Genomic DNA, 20,271 nt, shown 5'->3' with positions numbered 1-20,271 from the left:
TAAGAGCGTCACCCTCCCCAGCCCTTCTGTGGAGGTGCGCAGCCCGGCCCACCCCCGAGCTCAAACCCTGACCCTTCAGCTTCGAGAGTTCCCAGCCCTGGAGGGCCCCTTCCTGGAGTGCCCTCCCGCTTTCTGCAGCTCTACTTAGCTCCGTCTCCATCCCACCCCCAGCCCTGGAAGTCCCCCGGCTCACGCAGAACTTGACCGACCTCCTGGTGAATGTGAGCGATTCCTTGGAGATGAGGTGCCCGGTGGCCGGGGCGCACATGCCCAGCATCGTGTGGTACAAAGATGAGAGGCCGCTGGAGGAAGAGTCCGGTAGGGGGATGGAAGTGGGTAAAGGGCGGGGTCCGGAAGCAGTTGAGGCCAAGGCCCCAGATCTACCTGAACTCGAACCTGCCTGCACCGCAACTCTGCAGGAATCGACCTGGCTGACTCGAACCAGAGGCTGAGCATCCAGCGCGTACGCGAGGAGGATGCCGGGCGCTATCTGTGCAGTGTGTGCAACGCCAAGGGCTGTGTCAACTCCTCCGCCAGCGTGGCCGTGGAAGGTCCGGCCTCCCCTTCGCGCCCCTCCACCCACCCTCGGCCTGCCCTTGGCGCCACCTTCTCGTGGCCACCTCACTGCTAGTTGTGCCCACCAGAAGGGGCACTTCCCACAGGGTGCACCCTCTCCCCCCTCACAACACGCACACACTAGCCTCTTTCTGCCCACTCAGGCTCCGAGGATAAAGGCAACATGGAGATCGTGATCCTTATTGGCACCGGGGTCATCGCCGTCTTCTTCTGGGTCCTCCTCCTCCTCATCTTCTGTAACATGAGGAGGGTGAGCACTCCTCCCCCAGCTGAGTCTCTCCCCAGCTCCTCATGGGGTCTCTCTCCACCCTGGCTAGCCCTTCAGTTAAGGAATATCATTCCACGTGGAAGCCTTGTATCCTGGGAGGCATCCCGGACCCCTCCGTGCTGGGCTCTTACAGGACCAGAGGTTGTCTGTCCATCTGTCCCCTCCTATACTGAAAGTCCCTAAGGAGCTCCCATCTGTCCCAGGCAAAGTTTTACCCAAGCCAGGGTGGTATGGCCAAGTCAATGAGCTGTCCCCATCCACACCCCCAGCCAACCCATGCAGACATCAAGACCGGCTACTTGTCCATCATCATGGACCCCGGAGAAGTGCCTTTGGAGGAGCAGTGTGAATACCTGTCCTATGATGCCAGTCAGTGGGAGTTCCCCAGGGAACGGCTGCACCTCGGTGAGACCCCGCACCCAGCCCACTTCACCCACCCTGTACTGCTGGGCAGAGACGGCTTCAGCTGCTGTGGGGCTTGGCGGGCTAGAGCCTTGAAATCCCTCCATCCTCAGAACTCATGCCAGAAAGTCCCACCTAGCCCCCACCTGGCCCGACCTGTCCATCTAGGCATGCATCCCCAGAACAATGATTGGGGCTCTCAATTCCCAGGCCCCCGAGGTCACTTCCTGCTGCTCTAAGCAGGGTGGGCCCATCACACCTGCTGGGAGAGGATGCAGGCCTTCCTGTCTGCCTCTCCTCTCCCTCTCTTCCCACTCCCGCTCCCCATGCACTTCCTGTTTGCCAGAGGGGAGCCCGACTTTCCTCCACCTCCTGGGCCTTCCTTCCTGGCCCTCCACGGGGGTTGTCCCTTCTGCCCAATCCTCTCCACCCTCACCCCCATACAGCTCACCTGGAACTGGCTCCCTGCCCCCACAGGGAGAGTCCTCGGCCATGGGGCCTTTGGGAAGGTGGTGGAAGCCTCGGCCTTTGGCATCAACAAGGGCAGCAGCTGTGACACTGTGGCCGTGAAAATGCTGAAAGGTGTGGGGTCAGCTGGTAGAAGGGGTGGCTGAGCTGATGAGGATCAGCAGCTCTGGGTGGGCAGGTGGGTCTGTGGTACAGGAGGGGAAACTGAGGTTCAGAACAGATTCTTACCCTATGTTCTACAGCGAGTCCGTGGGAATCAGAGACGAGCCTGGGGCTCATCTCTGAGTAATACTTACCAGTTCCACCTAAACCCTTTGCCTCAGAGAGGCAGGTGGGATGTGCTGCGCCCCCACCAGCAAGAGCACTGGCCATCCTGCCTCAACTTAGCTAGTAGAGCGGAAAGAGGGTCGTGCAGGGGCTGGGTGGTGGGCTGGGCACCACGCGAAGCCCCCATGTTCCCTCCAGAGGGCGCCACAGCCAGCGAGCACCGTGCCCTGATGTCAGAGCTCAAAATCTTAATCCACATCGGTAACCACCTCAACGTGGTCAACCTCCTGGGGGCGTGCACCAAGCCCAACGGTAAACAGCTCGGGTGCCCTGGCGGGAGGGTGAGTCCCCCAGGGTGCTCTGTCTCTGTGGGTGCGAAGGGCCAGCTGGGCTGGGAATGGGCGGGGATGAGGAGGGAGGGGTGCAGGAGGACTTTGGGGCAGGGCCGTGGCTGTGGTGCTTGCCCTCCAGCGTGCCCTCAGTCACCAAGCTCCTGGCTCCTGCCCTGCCCCAGGCCCCCTCATGGTGATCGTGGAGTTTTGCAAGTACGGCAACCTCTCCAACTTCTTGCGCGCCAAGCGGGAGGCCTTCAACCCCTACGCGGTAGGTAGGCGCCCCACCAGGGGCCAGAGTTCTGCTGGTGAGCAGGCAAGGCACTTAGATGGGCTGGGGAGAAGGCGTGGGGAGTGCTTTTGCAGTAGATGGCCAGCCTCCTCCCCCTCGGACCTGCTTTGTGCATCACAGGAGAAGTCCCCTGAGCAGCGAAGGCGCTTCTGCTCCATGGTGGAGGGTGCCAAGGCTGACCGGAGGAGGCCAGGGAGCAGTGACAGAGCCCTCCTCACAAGGCTCCTGATGGGCAAGGGCGGGGCAGGACGAGCCCCTCCGGTCCAAGAAGGTAAGAGTCTGGCTTCCCCTTGCCTGAGTTGGCTGGCACACTCATACCTCATGATCTGGGACCCTGGAATAAGCCAGCCTGGAGCCCTCCTGGAGACACTTATGTGGGAGAGCATGGCACTCTGCCTTAGGAAAGGAGGACACCCCAGGAACAGTTTTCACAGAGACTTTTGATGTTTGATTTGGACATCTAGAGATAAAGAGGAGTTTGCCCTGCAAACATGGTGGGGAGAGTCCAGGCAGAAGTCGCAGGAGCAGAGGTCTAGTGTGGCAACAGTATTCACTGCTCTGGAAGTGGTTAGTGGGTGTCACAGAGAATGGAAGCTGAGGGGCAGGAGAGGGGGCCAACATGCTTGTTACGCCCGGCCAGGAGGGATGCAGCCAGGTTCAGTGAACAAATGCTCCCTTTGGGGCTGGGTGGAAGATGGGAGTCACGGAGGAGGACCCTCCTGAGCCAGCCTTGCTTCTTTGTGCAGCTGAGGACCTGTGGCTGAGCCCACTGACCATGGAAGACCTTGTCTGCTACAGCTTCCAGGTGGCCCGAGGGATGGAGTTCCTGGCCTCTCGCAAGGTGACTGCCCCGGCAGGCTCTTCAGAGGGGAGAAAGGCAAAAACTCACCAGCATGTCAAGCTTGGTCCCAGCTCACCCCACAGCACAGCTATGATCAAGGCACAACTCTCCCACTTCGCAGAGTTATAAACTGAGCCCAAAGGGTGGAATTGACTTCCCAAGATCTCCAGCTAGTCAGAGGCAAAGCTAGATATAGAATCAGTCTGTCCCGCTGCATAGCCTCTTCTGCTGTCCGCACGGTTCCACAGGCTCTCTCCATGGCAAGTCCTGGGGGCACACAGAAATCTGTTCTCAAAAGAGCAGGGCTCAGGTGGTGCACCCTGGAGCTCTAGGTGTGGGTGTGGCCCCAGGGGCCTGCACTGATCACTGCATTGCACCTCATTACACCCCTAGTGCATCCATAGAGACCTGGCTGCTCGGAACATCTTGCTGTCAGAAAGTGATGTGGTGAAGATCTGTGACTTCGGCCTGGCCCGGGACATCTACAAAGACCCTGACTACGTGCGCAAGGGCAGTGTGAGTGCAGACCACAGAGGGAGGATGGGGGTTGGGGTCCATGGAGAACGGTGGTGGACTCATGGAAGGTCTGAGGGCCTGCGCCTATGGGGATGCTGGTGACCTTGCTGAGGCACTTGGAGCAGGTGAGTGGAGACAGGAGCTGACAAACAGGGACCACAGTGCTCCAACTGGAGCTTGTGTTTGGCCCCGTACCTTGGTCCATTAGGTGGGCACTGACTCCCCATGCCTGCCCGCTAGGGGCTGGGCATGAAGAGGTGGACCCTACATGGTGTCTGTCTTGGAGGTGGACAGACCTGGTGTAGCAGGGTCACAGCAAAGTACATGGGTGCTAGGTGCAACTTGTGTCTCATTGCTGGTGCTCAGAGGCAGGCATCTGAGCATCCATAGCTGATTAGGGTTTTGCCCCAGGGAAGGAAGGAAGAGGCTTAGAGGGAGGTCAACAGGCAAAATGGGTCCAGGCTATGAGAGGCCCACCGTGAAGGCTTTTGTCCTTCATTCTAACTGGCAGGTGTGTGGAGGTAAGAGTCAGGTGTGAGGTCCAGAAGCCACCGCCCCCCCTCTGCAGGCTGTGAGGAGAGGGGAGTGGGGGTGCTGGGGTGGAGGCAGAGGCAATTCTGGAAGGGCCATGGCCCTCAGGGCTCCCAGGTAGAAGCCATAGGAGAAAAGGCACATCAGAAGCCACAGGAGGAGGGATCAGGAATGATGCCATGCTTCCAGCTTGGGGACCAAGTGAGTGGAGAAAGGTGGAGGTGGTGAGGGTGTGCAGGGATACGAGTGTTCCTCAGGATGCTGGGCCAAGGGGTCTGGAGGTGGAGGAGGGCTGCAAGTTTTCCCTGGGAGAGCACAGAGGAAGAGAGGGACCCAGATGGACCCAGGAGAACAGTAGCAGGGCAGAAGCCTTCAAGGGAGGAATGAAGTCTTCTGCATCCTACCTGCAGGATGGGGGAGGGGGAACAGGGCAAATTGCAAGAGCCATCCGATTATACACAGGGTGGATGTGACCAAAAAGCCTTTCTTGGGATGTGACTCCACAGAGTCCTGGGGAGACTGGGGGCAGGAGGAGGGCTGCCCAAGGGTTTGGCCTCTTCCCTCTCTTCCCTCCCCCACTGGGGACACATGTTCCTCCCACAGGCCCGACTGCCCCTGAAGTGGATGGCCCCCGAGAGCATCTTCGACAAGGTGTACACCACACAGAGCGATGTGTGGTCCTTTGGGGTGCTGCTGTGGGAGATCTTCTCCCTGGGTGAGTCCAGGGCAGGGTGCAGGGGAAGGGGCAGGCAGGATCACAGGTTCCAGGTCACTCCACCAGCCCCTCTGCACAGGGAGCTGAGCAGCCCAGAGGTGCACACTTGGAGTGAGCAGCCCAGGTCATTGTGAGGCAGGTGGTTGGAGAGCCCCCTACATCTCCCCTTCACCTCCAGCCTGTGCTATGTTCACTCAGCAGCCCCTGGGGTCAACACAGATCACAGAGGGTAACACCATACGAGTTCCCCCAGATCTCTCCCTCCCTGGCTGAGCCTCTTCCTCACCTGCCATTTGGGGATGCTGCTCCTGCTTTTGCAGGGCTGGGAGCAGCTGGGAGGAGACTGGGTGCTCACTCAATGACCACACCTGCAAGAACCTCACATGGGAACCTGGGCCCTGCTGGGACCAAGGTGAAGCCCCCCCCCCACCAGGGTAGGGTGAGGCAGTAAACAAGTGGGAAAGTGAAAACACTGAATGGCAGCCATGACCAATGCTGTTACTAAATATAAAAGAGCATGGAAGAGCGCAGGAAGGACAGCACTGTGTGTGAGCTAGAGGGCCCAGGAGGGCCGAGGCTGAGGAAAGCGGGTGGAGTAGAGGCAGGTGGGCCTAGGAGGACAGCAGTCCAGGGTGAGGGGTTAGCCATGGCCATGGTCCCCGCGTGTTGGAGGTGGGCAGGGTGTAAGCAGGTGGCTTTGGGAGATGCAGCGAGAGCTAGGAGAGGTGACTTGTGCAGCCAGCCTCTGCAGGATGAGGACCTGGAATTTAAGTCTACTGGGAGCCATGCAGGGTTTTGAGGGAGGGATAGAGCAATCTGACTCTTAAGACAAGGGTCGTTCCACTGCTGTATGGCTTGCAGGAGCTGTTTTTCCCCTGGTCAGGAGAGGTAAGAGGGGAGCTAGGAGGGGTTAGGTCCTGTTTGCTGGTACAGCCACAGGACTTAAGGAAGAATTAGAGAAAGCTTCTCCTAAGAGGGTTCATTGTGACAGGGCAGCTCAACTGGCTCGTCGAAGCTCTACTGACCCCGATGATCCCAGGATGGGACATGTTTTCGCTAATGTGCCTGTGATAAGTGGTGATGCTCATGGCAGCTCTAACAAGCGAGTGCCACCGTCCTCTTAACCAGATGAAGAACTAGCAGTGGGGGAGGGGAGCAGCAGGCCAAGCCCTCTGCCATGGAGGGCCGGGACAGAGGCGATTCGGGGTCTGGGCTGAACAGTAGTAGCCTGCTCCGCCCGCACCCACCCATCCTGTTCCTGCCCTCAGGGGCCTCCCCATACCCTGGGGTGCAGATCAATGAGGAGTTCTGCCAACGGCTGAAAGAAGGCACCCGGATGAGGGCCCCAGAGCTGGCCACTCCTGCCATGTGAGTCTCTTGGGAAGCCGTGAGGCACCGGGGGCTGGAGGGGTGGGTGGACATTGGGAAAGGGGAAGAGGGGCTGTGTACGGGCATGGGAAGGGCAGCACGCAGGCAAGGGTGGGAGGTGGGAGGTTGTTTGGTCACAGGGGTGGGGGTGGAGGCCTGCAGACACGGTCTCTAACTCCACCACTGGTCCACTGACGACTCTCCTCCCTGCAGGCAGGAGGGACAGCCCTAACCTAAGCCCTGGGGAGGGAGGAAGGCAGAGCAGGAGTGAGGGGTTATTAGGCAGGGGGCTTGGGGTCTGCCAGGGTAGGGTGAGGGGTGCACTCAGAACACAATCCAGCATCCGGCTGTACCCGCAGACGCCGCATCATGCTGAGCTGCTGGGCCGGAGACCCCAAAGAGAGGCCTGCATTCTCAGATCTGGTGGAGATCCTGGGGGACCTGCTTCAGGGCAGGGGCCATCAGGTGAGCCCCCACTCTCCCTGTCCTACTACAGCAACCTCTGGCCCCAACCCAGGAACAATCACGTGGATGGTCAGAGTCCAACTTTGCCCATGAAGAGCCCCAGGCTGGTCCTCAGGGAGCCTACAAGGAGCCCTGCCTCCCAGCAAAATAGTGGTGTGTTCCTCTCCCTCCCCCTCTGTCTCTCTGCCCCCTTCACCTGCCTTTGATTTGTATCTCCCCCCACAGGGGTGGGGAATAAAGGCAGCTCAGGGCTGGCTCAGGGCAGCTCAGGGCCTCAGCAAGTGCCCTGGGACCTGGAGGTGGGAGCAGGGAGCTGCCTGCTGCCCCAGCCTCAGGGGCTGGAGGCAGGCACTTGGGGTCCACTTCTGCCCAAGAAGAGGGTGGGAAGCACTAGTGCTGGTTCTTGAGGCTGTGGAGCAGCCGGGGCTCTGGAGTGAGGATGCTCTTGTTGTGCCTACCTCCTCCTTAGATGGGGCACCTGGGAGGGCTGTGGAGAGAATTTGCTTGCTCCTTTAGTCCTTGGAGCCCTTGAGCACAGCACTTGAAGGGTCAGGAACTCCAGCAGTCCTGAGTGCAGGGGTGGGGCTGAGGGGGCACAGGGGCCTCTGACCCTGGCCATTTGTGCATTCCTGCTAGGAAGAGGAGGACTGCGTGGTTTCCTGTGGCTCTCAGAGCTCAGAGGAGGGCAGCTTCTTGCAGGCATCCACCACGGCCCTGCATGTCATGGAGACTGATGCTGACATGGAGGACAGCCCACCGAGCCTGCACCGGCACAGCCTGGCTGCCAGGTCAGCCACCCTCTCCAGGTCCAGGGGTCTCCCAGGCAAGGGGGACATAGTATGTTTTATCCTCATCAGTCATCAAGGAAAAGTGAACTACAAGGACTTGAGAGGCCATTGTATACCAATTCAACAAAGTGACATTAAATGACAGTGCCAGTGTCAGTGACGCCTTGGTGGTCCTGGTCAGTCTCGGGGCCCCTCCAAGGCCATGTAACCTTGCGACTTTGCTTTTCTCCACACCTCCTCAGTTCTTCCCTCTGGCATCCTCTGCTTGCCCGCACTCCTAGCCCCTGAGTGGCCCTCCCCCTGCCAATTTCAAGGAAGTGCCCATCTCAGGCACAATGCCCTGGCCAGCTCCACGCTGCAGGGAAAGAAAGCAGAGCGGGTGGGGAGAGGGCCGAGTCCCAAGGGCCACTGGTAGGGACCCTGGGAGCAGGGCAGGTCACTCACTAACCTGTATTTAGGATTTAGAATGCAGCCTAAGTTCCCAGAGTTTGGGGTCAGAGGTCTCTTGCCAGTGTATGTCTATAGTCCAAGAAAGTCGTGTATCCACATTCCCATTGACATTGCTGAGAGAAGGGCTCTGAGACTCCCCACCCCATCTTCCCCAGCATAGAGAAAAGCCAGGCCTGGGGGACAGGAACTCCCAGCTGGTTCTTGCCAGGCTCCTTCCACCAGCCCCCGAACAGGCACTCGAATGTACACACACATACACGCACGTGCAGGTCAGGCAGTAGCTTGCAGAACCACCGGGACTGCCTGTCTTGTACAGGGTGGCCCATCCTGGGGTGAAGTCCTCCCCCAGTCTCTCTCCAGTTCCATGTCACACATAAGCTGGGTGCCCTCCACTCACCTTCCACACCCTCCCCACTGGAGAGGGATGCAGAATGAGAGGTGGAAAGAGCTTTCAGGAAGGGTGCTGGAGAGCGTTTCTCAGCACTTTACGTCTTCTCCCCACAGATATTATAATTGTGTGTCCTTTCCGGGATGCCTTGCCAGGGGGACTCAGACCCAGGGTCCCTTCAGGATGAAAACGTTCGAAGAATTTCCCATGACCCTGACAACCTACAAGGCCTCAGTGGTAAGTGGGGTGGGTGCACCTGTGAGCCCCAGGTCAGGGCCACTGGGCTCTTTCCACAGGGAGTCAGAGGTCAGGAAGTCCTGAGGCCAGCAGCAGAAACCAGCTTGAAAATGTCAAGTCCATGTTGTGCCTCAGGCGTGTTGGAGTCTGGGCACCCATGCAGTGCCACCGTGTCTCTGCTGCTTTCACCTGTGCCCTCCTTGGTCACAGAGGGGCTCACCTCCCTAGCACCCTCTTTCTCTCCCAGCAAGGTAGAAACCCTAGTAGGAACACAGCGGAAAGATAACTCCTTCTAGATGGTTCTCCTGGGATCAGCCTGAGTCAGGATCCCCCTTTGGTGGTCATCAAGCCGCATGGCCAGAGAGGAGATTGTGTCGCTAGAGGAGGAGGCTGGGGTAAGGGGCAGGAAAAACCACCTGTGTTCTCAGATGTGGTCAAGCAGAGTAGACCTCTTACAGCTCCGTGAGCCTGAAGGCACAGACAGCCTCCCAGCCTCCCTCCAGATGGGGTTGGTGAGTGAGCGCAGGCCCAGGGGAGGCTGGGTGCAGAGGCAGCAGTGGGTGCCCTGGACCAGAGCCATGCAGACCCGGGCTCCCATTCCCAGGGCCAGATGAAAACGCTGGGGGGCCCCATCTTTGACAAGAGTGCAGTTCCCCTCCATGGAAATCAAAATGAAAACCACACCAAGTCAGGCTAAAGGTGACCTAGCCCCCCTAAACCTGGGATGTGTCTAAGGATCATTTTTCTATGCTATGAGCTGCCAGGTCCTTTAGATACTTTCCCTGTTTCTCCTGGTGCTCCCGCTCTGCCTGTGCCTTGAGCATGTGTATAGCCACCTTTTATGTCTCCCAGTGGGGTGTTCCAGTTTTGCCACCTTCCTGAGAAGTGAGGCATGGCCTCACTACTGAGCCAGGCCTCAGTTTCTCTCTCTGTGGTGGGGGCATGTAACCCTAACCTACAGGCTCTGGTGATGGAACAGATGCCTGTTTCCCGCACACTTCCCGCAGGATGAGTGTCAGGTTGGCAGCGGGGCAGGTCCTTGGGGCCCACAGCCTTGGCTTGTTTTCTCTGCACAGGATAGCCAGACGGACAGTGGGATGGTGCTGGCCTCCGAGGAATTTGAGCGGCTGGAGAGCAGGCACAGACAAGAAAGTGGGCTCAGGTAGGGCTTCTGGAGCCTCCTCTCCTGGAAGGGGCCAGGGAAGGGAGGCCAGGCCGGCATGTGCTGGTAACTCTCTTACCTGAAACCTTTCATGGCTCCATAGTGCCTTTCTGTGCCTTTCAAGGCAGGCCACTCCGGTACATGAGGCCTTTGTCCACCAGCCTTACCAAAGGCCCCCTCTCCCCCATCACTGTCCTGACCCAGTACACCTGGTGCTGGTCCCCAAACCTCCCTGCCATTCGACAGATGCTCAGACAACATCTCTTTGTGAAACCAGGAAAGATCCACCATGCCCAATGCATGTAACACCCTTCCCCCAGCCAGGGGAAGCCACAGATCATGTGACCTAGAGCTGGCTGGTGTCCTACTTTGATAAGAATATGGTTACAGAGAAATCCTCCTGTGTGCTTGCATAGGGGGGTGACCTGCATAAACAGTGACCTCCATTTGCCCAAGAAGATAGCCCCCAGGCTTCCCTGGTGGTGCAGTGGTTGAGAGTACGCCTGCCGATGCAGGGGATACGGATTCGCGCCTCGGTCTGGGAGGATCCCACATGCCGTGGAGCGGCTGGGCCCGTGAGCCATGGCTGCTGAGCCTGTTTGTCTGGAGCCTGTGCTCCCCAACGGGAGAGGCCACAACAGTGAGAGGCCCGCATACCGCAAAAAAACAAAAGATAGCCCCCATCTCTAAAAAACAAACAAACAAAAAAAACTGAATATTTAAACTTTTAAGGGTATATATAAAGTAGTTAAACATCTACTTATCCACTTTACTAGTTGACTTGCTCATAGCTGTTTAAATGACAGGACCTACAATATTATATAAAACAGTGCTCTTTTCTGTTTTCTTCAGATCCTTGTGTTCAGACCATTCACTTCCACCTTTGACACCTGTGTCTGTCAGGGTCCCCTTTTTGGGTCATCTGACACAGTTTTTCAGAGCAAATCTTGGCTTCTGCCTAGGCTGTTTTTGAATCAACAGATGTTGGCTCTGAATATTTTACCCTAGACCACAGGTGTTAATTTGTATTACATTAGGATAGTTGATGCCATTTTTCGCCTTTCTCATAGTTATAGTTAAGACCTCTACAACTTAGCCAAATATCTGTTATTTTCCCAGAAGCTTACAAAGGGCATGTTTGCAGCACTGTGGACACTGGTGGTTGTGGGGTCATATGCCTAGGGATAATTACTGCATCTGTGTCATGCATCTTGGCATTTTTTGTTTTTATTGATTCTATCTGGTGATCTCTATTAGTAACCTAGGTTTGGAGAATTAATGCTAATTTCTTTGACAGAAAGAGTTTCTGGCTGTTTCTTTACAGAACAGTTTTTTTTTTATCTCTCCAAAAAGTAATTCAGTAAGAGGGTGAGCCAGATGATGGTAGCTAGTTAAATTCAAATCTCCACAGATCTTCCTGAAAACAACACATGGAACAAGGCCTCTCAGAGCCCATGCCTATGATATAACCAGGGGAGAGACTCCAACTATGTGTGGGTATAGAACTCAGCAGCAGAACCAGCAGAGCCATGCCCATGCCCTGGCAGAAGGAGGGCAGGATGGGGACTGCCCCGTGAGAAGGGAATGTAAAGGTCCTTGGGACGGTGGCCACACAGACTGGGGAGATAATGGAGTATGAGCTCTAGAAGAGCTGTCTTGGGAAGGCACTGCTTCTGAAAGGGCAGTGAGCAGGAAGTGAGTGTACACCTCAGGTGCCTGGTGGTGAAGGAAAAAGAAAGTTGCAGAAGATTCTTATGGAAGCAAGATTGTATTAAGAATCCAGAAGACAGATACCCAAGGATCTGTTCATTACAGAAACTGCACCTCATGATGGGGCAACAAAGTACACTGTTCTCTTCCCAGGTCCCCTTAGAAACACATTGTAATGAGCCACAAAGAGGTGTAGCAGGTGACTTGGCAGGTACATTCACTTGACATATGGAACATTCTCCAAACAGGTGCAAGGATGGAATGTGCCTTGGAGGCATCTGTCAGGGAGAAGGAGGGAGTTTATCTTCCCAGTTCTTTCCTATCTCCTCTTAACCACTGGTTAGTACTCACCCTATGGGAAGTTAACTCACCCTCACTTCCAGGTGGTTCACCCAGCCCTTTCAGTGGCCACTCAGGATGCCAGATCTCATTCCCTGTAGTGTGGTGTTTCATCCAAGTCTGTAGGTGAAAGGAAGATCTGGAAACCCTGGGCTTGTGGTTGGTCAGTATGGATGAATGGCAGCAGCCAGGAGGGGGTCCAGCACTCCCTGCTAACTGACTGGCTGGTCCCCAGTGGTGATACAGCATGGGACACAAACAGAGCCTTTGGAAAGAGGGATGCAGTTGAAGGAATTCAAGGTGATGTGGATCTGATACAGCACTCCTGAATGAAGAAACCTAGGGAGACACTCACATCCCTGGCCCCCCTTCCATAGGGTAATCTCAGCGTGAATAATCATGAACAGAAAAAATAAGCACTATCCATAGAAGAATAAAAAATAAAATTAGAATTAAAAGTTTTCAGTAGCTGTTAACACTCCAAAAAAAAAAAAAAAAAAGCATGGAAAAACTGATACAACACATCAACATGAATTAAATTTATAATTAAATAAGCAGCTGCACAATGAATCATAAATTCAAAACTTCAGAATAGAAATGGATGAACAGTGTGAAGATATCAAATGGGAGCTGACTAAATTCATGGAAGAAATTGAAATAAAAAACAAATCCTCTCAAAAATGAAGAGCAGAGTGCCCAAGGGACAATTAGATATGATCAGACTTACAGTGGAGGGCACATTTGATAGACATGAAAAGAAGTCAAGAAATTAAAACAAATAAGTAAAGAAGTAAAAAAGTGTCAGAAAGAACGTGAAAAATTTAGAAGTTGAGTAGAAAAGGTCCAACATATGTACAATTGGTGTCTCTGAGGAAGAAGAATGCCAACAGTGAAATAGAACTAATATTTTAAATATGTAAATCAAGATAACTCTTAAATAAAAGGAGACCTGAATCTACATATTGGAAGGGTACCTGGGAAAACTGGCCCAAGAAGAGTAAACTCTGAGGCATATCCTAGTTAAACTATTAGACTTTAGAGATAAACATTCTGGGAATCCAGGCAAAAAGACCAAGTCACTTAAAAAAAAAAAGAGAGAGAGAGAGAGAGATTGGCATCGGGCTTTTCAATAGCACCATGCAAAGCAAAAACGGAAGCAAAAGCAAAGAAACAAATTTTCAAAAATCTCAAAGAAAATCAGTGCTAAGGAGGGAGAATCATAGGGCCATCAGTGAGGCAAGGTGGGGACTGGAAGCAGCAAGTCCTCCTGGGCCCAGGGGGAGAAGCTTGGATTTTATTCTGAGGGTGTTGGGAAGCCATTGAAGGGTGTATCAAGAGGAGGACACCATCTAACTTGAAGGATCTCTGAAGACTGGCCTATAGGGAGGCATGAATGGGAGAAGAAAGATGTGCTAGGGTAGCCCAGAGCATGCAGTGATGGCAGCTCACTCTAAAGTAGGGGCAGAGCATGGATTGAGGGGCATGGATGCATTTTGGAATAGACAGGACAGGACTTCTGGGTGGGCTGGATATAAGGGATGAGGGAAAGGGAGAGGAAGAAAAGATGACACCCAGGGGCTTGAGTCATTGAATCAGCATTAGTGTCACTTACAGAGATGGGCAAGACTGGGAGAGAAGCAGGTTTGGGGGGATGAAGTTGGGCTTTCTCCATTGTCCCACACACAGGCTTGGGACAAAGAAAGCTCTGGTGTTTGCCAACAGTCACATCGGTTTGTTTTTGTATTTAAGTCAAGTCTGAGTGTGCTTCCATTGGCTTTTCTTATTGCTCCAGTTGTGTCTGGTGATTCCTATCAGACCCAACATGGTTTCAATCACTCTTCTCTTCTTTTCTTACTGACATCACCTTCCCTGTCTCAGCAGCTGTAAAGGACCAGGCAGGAATATGGACGTGACCATGGCACACCCTGACCCACCAGGGAGGCGGCAGAGGCCAGACCTGGGGGCCCAGGGCCAGGTGTTCTACAACAGCGAGTACGGGGAGCTGGCAGGGCCACCAGAGGAGAGCGACGGCATCCCATCTGCCCAAGTGCCCTTCTTCACAGACAGCAGCTACTAAAGCAGCTTCAGGCAAGGCCCACTGGACCCTGGGCTCCAACAGTTGGTGGGGACCGTGCCTGGCCAGCGAGCAGAGGGCTGGAGGCCCAGGCTGGGAACTCATCTCATTCAGTCTGGGGAAGAGCAAAACCCAGGCTCCAGGGCTCTCTTGAACTCTATAACTATGCCTGCCCAGGACCACCCTGCTGATCCCTGGGCCCTTCTCCCCTTCAGATTCAGATTCCACTTAGCTCAACATCCACAGGGGCCAGCCCTGGGTCAGGCACTCTCATGGAAAGTATCTCTTTGGGTGCCTCTTCTCAGCATGGTGGGTGGTGTGATCCCTGATTTCTGATGAGGAATATGAGGGTCTGAGAATCACATAGTAATCAAGGTTCAGCTGTGGTCTCCCAGCACCCACCCAATATGCTGCCCCCTCCATGCAGCCTCTCTTCCCATGGGAATGGCTTTCTTCATGTGCCACTCCAAGGCTCAGGAGAAGATGCATATGGCTCAAAGATGCATTCCAGCTCAAAGCAACAAATGAGAAATTTGTGGGGGGAATGGGGGTGTCCTCTCCTGAGCCTGGCCAAACAGCTCAGAGAAGCCATCTCCACAGTGCTGAGCCAGTTACAGCAAACCTTCTTCTCCTGCGTGTTGAGAAGTACTATTCAACATTGTTTTTTTCCTTAGAACTTCAGAGACTATTTGAGCTGCTGTGAAGAATTTACTTTTTAAAACTTCAGTCTGAAAGGAGCCCAGGGAAGGTGTTTCTGAATCTGGACTATCCTTGCCTCTGACACCCAGTCAAGTGCTGTCATAACAGACCCCACTGTGGCCACCTCTCTCTGGAGAAAGTCCCCAGCCTCACCTGCCTAGCCCAGAACTGGAAGAATCACCCGATGGTCTAGAGCTGCCCCATTTGAGAATCACCTGGTTCTTCCCTCTGGGACCTAGATCTGCCGCCCAAGGCACCATCCTAAGCTGTGAACATCCTTATGAGAGGCAAACACTGTGGGTTCCACTGAGGAAGGCTTTGGGGCTGGCCCAGATGACCCACCAGCATAGCTCTATACCAGGAGGCAATCAGTGGATGTGCGTGTGGCCCCAGGGAGGCCCTGTCTTCTGCCCCCTGATCTGTCCCTGACATCAGTGCCCTGGGGAGTGAGTCAGGCCAGTCAAGCCTCTACTCTCACAGAACAGCAGAGGACCATCTGGAGGCTGGAGCCATTCTGCCCAGGGCCCCCCACCCCAGCCCAGTTCATACTCCCTAGCTACCCACACCCCTAGCAGGAGAAAGACCTTCATCCCAGTTAGCACCACAATGTTTGACACCCCACCCCCACCCCATGAGACGCTTGCAGGACAGGCGGCCGTGCAGCGAGCAGGGGCTTGCCCGGCAGGAAACCCCCCCCCCACATTGTGTATTGTTCCTTTAAGATATGGTGAATGCAGGTATGACTGTCCCCAGTGGACCTCCTCCTCTGATGTCACCTGCCTGTGAGACTTGGGTCTCAGGTTTACCTGGTGGAAGTCCAGAGGCTGTTTTCAATCAGAGGAGCAACTCATGATTTGCATGCAGGGGCCCAGGCCTGAGACCCCTCTCACATGTGTACCACCTGTTTGTGTCACTTATTCTCCTGTCACATAACTGCACACACAAAAATGTACTGGGAAGAAAATCTAGCCCCACCCCTCTTGTAGAACATATGCTCTGAAAATATAAAATATTTAACAAAAGATAATAATAAATTTGATGCCAGTCCTGAGTTACAGTGAATGGGTTTTCAGCTAAATCCCAGGTCTCTGATCAGCCTTCCTCCTGCTGATCATCAGCCCCACAAGGTCACAGGACTGGCCACACAAAGGAAAGGGCAGCAGAGGCAGCTCAGCCCCCCTTCTCTGCCCAGTAGGCTGTGGAGTCTCCCAAAGCCACCAGCAGAGGGTGCTGGAAGCACCAGGACACAGGGTTCCACTCTGAGCTGGGAAGCACCCAGCTTGGCTCCAGAGAGAGTTAGGAATGCACTCTCCTAATGTTTACTTTATGAATAAAGTGACAGTGCTTTGTCCCCACCTACTAGAACCAAATGCTGCCTCAGGCCCTAAGCACCAGTGGCCCATGGGCCTGAGAGCACAGCCCAGGCTGGGTCCCTGCCATCAACTCCCCAAGTCTCACCCCCCACCCCAGAAAGAGCCTGTGACCACCTCCATCACAGACCCAGACAGGGACAGGACAAGAGGGGTTCAGCGTGCACCCAGGGTCACTTCCATGACTGAGTGCACTCCTGGACTCAGGAAGTCACAAATGAGAAACTAAGGCCCTAAGGGGTAGTGCCTGGCCCAGGACCACCCAGCCTCAGGGTGCCACATTCTCCACTCTCAGCTGTGAACAGACTTCAGAGCACAGCCTGGCCCAGGCTCTCTGCCTGGTGGCTCATGGCACCCAGGCCTCGCTCGGGGGTCCACAGGGCAGGTCTCCTTCTTGGTGATGCTGCAGTTCCCTCTCTGAACTTGCATGTGGACATCTGGTGGGGTGGACCCCATGACATGGGCACTGGCCAGCACCTCGGACACTCTCTGTAGCTGATTATCTGGGCTGAGGTGCCTGGCCTCAAGAGTTGGCCCGGACCTCCTAGGGACAAGTGGCCTGAAGGATCCACCATGGGGGTGGGGGAGGCCAGTGTCTGCGCTGGAAGCTGTTTCCTGGGTTTCCCCTACTGACAGTGAACATCAAGGTCAGGGACTCTGTAGCCCAGCTTGACAGGGCTGGAGTCCTGACCTACCCACTCAGGGTGTCCCCCTGTCTTCCCCCAGGACATCCAGAAGATCCTGGGTGCTTCCAGTGATGGCTCTCTCCTCTCTTTTGAACTATTTCTTCTTCCATTTGGACTCTGGCCCCTTCCCAGGCCTGAGGAAGCCAGGAAGACCCTTCCTTGGGTGTGGGTCAGGCTCTGTTTCCCCATCTTCTGCTCATCCTCCAGGCTTTTCCCTTGGTATTTAGGCACCTGGACCCTCCTCCTGGACTGAGAACACTCTGGGCCTCAGGCAATGTGGGTGGAGCAGGTCTTAGGACTGGCTCTTGTAGAAGACCACTTGGGAAAAGGGATTTTTCTACGTATCTAGCCTGGATAAGGACCCAACTAAGAACAGAACTCCTCTGCCCTTCTGGCGTCTTCCAAAACTGTCCTCTTCTGCCCCTCACAGCCTACCCTGGTGCAGCCCAGACTCTCCCCACCCAGGCCTCACCCAGCTCCCAGGAGGTCCTGTTCTGCTCCTTCAAGAGCATAAATGTAAGTCAGAGCTCATCACCACTTTCTCTAAACTTCACCTTAAAACAAGAAACCAACTCCTAATTTTGGGCTCCCAGGACCCAAAGGATGGGCTCTTGCCAGCCTCTCCTCTTTACCTCAACCCCCCCCCCCAGGTCCCTCCTTCCTTCTGACCCAAGGCCTTCCACACCAATCTTCCTCCTGTACAGAGCTCCACCCACATGTCACTCCTTACAATGGGAACTGTGGGGACAGGAACTCTGCCATGTCCCAAGGACTAGGACAATGCGTGGCTCAGAGCAGGGCCCAATGCAAAGGGGCAGTGGTGACATTAGGACAGAATCAAGGGACACTCAAGTGTTCCCTTGGCCTGATTCCTTCTAAAGGAGGTGACTTATGGCTCTCTGGTAGAAATGAATAGGAGTGTGAAACTGGGGAGGAGGGCAAGTGGGACAAGGGGATGGGTGGCACCCTGTGAAGTGCTGGGGCCTGAGAGGAGGAGAGAAGAGAAGGTTCCTGGGACATGGGAGGCGCTGGGGGACCCTGAGGTGGGAATACACAGTTACCTGGTAAGATGCTCCTGGATGGTGCCCTCGCTGGCTGAGTTCCTATTCACACCTGGAGTCTCTGGTGCTCTGGGGAGTGAGGGCAGGTGGGGATATTCAGTGCAACCCTGAGCATCCAGCACAGGCAGGACCAGAGTAGCCCAGAAGGGCAGCCCCACCTGGAACTGGACACAGTGGGGACACTTATTCCCACAACATGTGGGTGCACTTTGGGCTGGGTGAACAGGCAGGCATCTGGATGGCTGACTTCTGGGTTGAGACATTCGCCAAGGGAAAGTGGTTAAATTCAACCAATTATATTGTAAAGTGAAAATGTCCAAACTCAGTGAGGGTCTTTTCTGTATTCACATTTAGAATTATTATAGAGGTAAAAATAACAGCAAACCCACTGCCGTCAAAATCTGCCTTTGTTGGAGGGACTCTGCCCATGAAAGTTGAAAAGGAGTCCGGGACAGTGGCCATTGCAGCCGCGGGGTATAGGCAACACAGCAGGTGCCCGAGGAGTGAGAGAATGGGGTAGGCACAGGGCCTGGCCACAGAGTGGCCTCTGGCTCCTGACCTTTGCTGGGCTTCTGTCTGCTCGCTTGGGTGAGGTGCCCGTTGTGCTGACAGCTGACATGGCCCGATTTCCTTCCTGAGTCCCTGGGACTGCTCCTGGGCTAGCCCTCCTGGGAAGCCTGCTGAGGCCGTGTCCAGAGGGCCAGTGTCACACCCCAATCTAAAGCCACCTCTATGCCAGCCACTCACTTGTGAAAGGAAGGCATACAAACATCCCAGGGCAGGGCCCTGCCACACTCTCCTGGCTGGAGCTCATCTCTCTGGGTGGGGATTGAAGTAAGGGTCCTAGCTCAGAACCCTCTGAGAAACTGCTGGAGCAACTGGCTGCAGGCACCACTGCAGGGCAAGTGAGTCATTCCTGTCCTGGACCGCAGTGGAGTGGGTGCACCTCTGTCTCTTCAGAGCCAGATGGAAATCTCTTTACTTCCCAGCTGGAGTCATAGGTGGCAAAGTTTGTCATAAACCAAATGTGGGAGGCAGGAGGGATAATGAAGGGGCTGAGGGAGGAACTAAGAGAGGTTGGGGATAGAGAACTGAGGGCTTTGGAAGGTGGTGAGGCAGCATCTTTGAAGGCCTCGGTCACCCTCCATGGGACACGGGCTCCAGTTAGGCAGGTCAAAATGGCTCCCAGGGTGATATCTCTGGGCTGCTCTTGGCTACTGCCAGAAGTCCATCAGAGCTGGTTTGCATGCAGCAAGATAACCAGGTGTGGACCACCTGGAAGGAGGCTGCTCCCTCTCCCCAGAATGGAAGGCCTGGCCCCCTTGGGCACAGATAAGTATCATGGTTCCCTCCATGGCCTGGAGAGGTGGGAGTAACAGAAGGGATTGCTATTAAACCCTTGGGTTTTAACCTGTTGACTCAGCTTCAAAGAGTCCTCGCTTTGGGATGGCAGGGAGAATTTCTGTCTGTGGGTTGGCCTTGATCTGGAGTCTGGGCTGGGACATCCCATAGGGTTTGATCCACCAACTCCCATTCCTCACCTGGCAGGCAGCTGCTCCCAGTCCCAGGGTGTGGAGGCAACACAAGGTGCTGGTCAGTGGGGGACCTTCCAGTCCTGAGGGGCGGTAGAAAGCATGGGAAGAGAGCCAGGTGTGCAGACACACCTGGAACTGACCTGGGGACCCCTGACAGGTCACTGACTTACTCTGAGCTGCCTTTCTTCTGACTCGTAAAGGTGATACCATTCCATTTAAGGAATGACTGCGGGCTACACCTTCAGTCCATGGATTGTAGGGCCCCACTCTAGCCCAGGCTGAAACAGGTGGACTGGACTTAATTATACAGGACACAACTTGGCCACAGCCACTGCAGTCAGCACAGCCACTTACAGCAGTGCAACCTGGAAGAACCTCATGGGAGACCCCTGGGGATAGTGGCTTGTCTCCCAAGCCTGAAACAGTGTCTGAGGTTTGGTAAAGCTGGCTGCTGGCTTGTCACCCCAGGAGGGACACCTATCTGAAAATCCAGAATTTCAGTCTTTGCTTAAGCCATCACTTTCACCGATGCCGGGAACCCACACAGCAAAACCATGTGGATGGCAGCTGACCCTGTCCACCCTACCCACAGCAGGATTTTTCAGGGAGGATGCTGTGGACAGGAAAGAGGAAGAAGGAAGTGGTTGAGGGAGCCCAATCAATATTGACCCAAGGGAAGCTGCCCGTGGAGACAGGAATAGACATGTCTGTAACACAGTTCAGAGACCCAG

At 55.0% G+C, this 20,271-nt stretch overlaps 1 protein-coding gene across 7 annotated transcripts in view; it reads left to right on the top strand.

Annotated features, from left to right (window-relative positions):
- The window catches only part of FLT4 (fms related receptor tyrosine kinase 4), a 40,789-nt gene extending 24,547 nt beyond the window's left edge, over positions 1 to 16,242 (top strand). For 3 of the 7 annotated variants that reach the window (XM_059060146.2, XM_067032252.1, XM_067032253.1), the window contains exons 14-31: positions 172 to 318; positions 420 to 551; positions 720 to 826; positions 1,114 to 1,249; positions 1,724 to 1,828; positions 2,180 to 2,293; positions 2,496 to 2,584; positions 2,726 to 2,876; positions 3,352 to 3,446; positions 3,840 to 3,962; positions 5,097 to 5,208; positions 6,477 to 6,576; positions 6,936 to 7,041; positions 7,678 to 7,829; positions 8,784 to 8,904; positions 9,981 to 10,066; positions 13,994 to 14,203; positions 14,864 to 15,938. In XM_059060146.2, coding sequence (XP_058916129.1) covers positions 172 to 318; positions 420 to 551; positions 720 to 826; positions 1,114 to 1,249; positions 1,724 to 1,828; positions 2,180 to 2,293; positions 2,496 to 2,584; positions 2,726 to 2,876; positions 3,352 to 3,446; positions 3,840 to 3,962; positions 5,097 to 5,208; positions 6,477 to 6,576; positions 6,936 to 7,041; positions 7,678 to 7,829; positions 8,784 to 8,904; positions 9,981 to 10,066; positions 13,994 to 14,192 — 2,075 coding nt within the window. In that variant the 3' untranslated portion in view covers positions 14,193 to 14,203; positions 14,864 to 15,938. Of the gene's footprint in view, positions 1 to 171; positions 319 to 419; positions 552 to 719; positions 827 to 1,113; positions 1,250 to 1,723; positions 1,829 to 2,179; positions 2,294 to 2,495; positions 2,585 to 2,725; positions 2,877 to 3,351; positions 3,447 to 3,839; positions 3,963 to 5,096; positions 5,209 to 6,476; positions 6,577 to 6,935; positions 7,042 to 7,072; positions 7,195 to 7,677; positions 7,830 to 8,783; positions 8,905 to 9,980; positions 10,067 to 13,993 lie in introns of those variants that run through there. The other 4 variants (XM_067032254.1, XM_059060147.2, XM_067032255.1 and 1 more) reach the window with 4 other exon arrangements.
- Positions 16,243 to 20,271: the final 4,029 nt, after the last annotated feature.

Source organism: Kogia breviceps, chromosome 4, assembly GCF_026419965.1.
Source record: "Kogia breviceps isolate mKogBre1 chromosome 4, mKogBre1 haplotype 1, whole genome shotgun sequence".
NCBI lineage: Eukaryota > Metazoa > Chordata > Mammalia > Artiodactyla > Physeteridae > Kogia > Kogia breviceps.
This window is presented reverse-complemented; position numbering and strand designations above follow the sequence as displayed.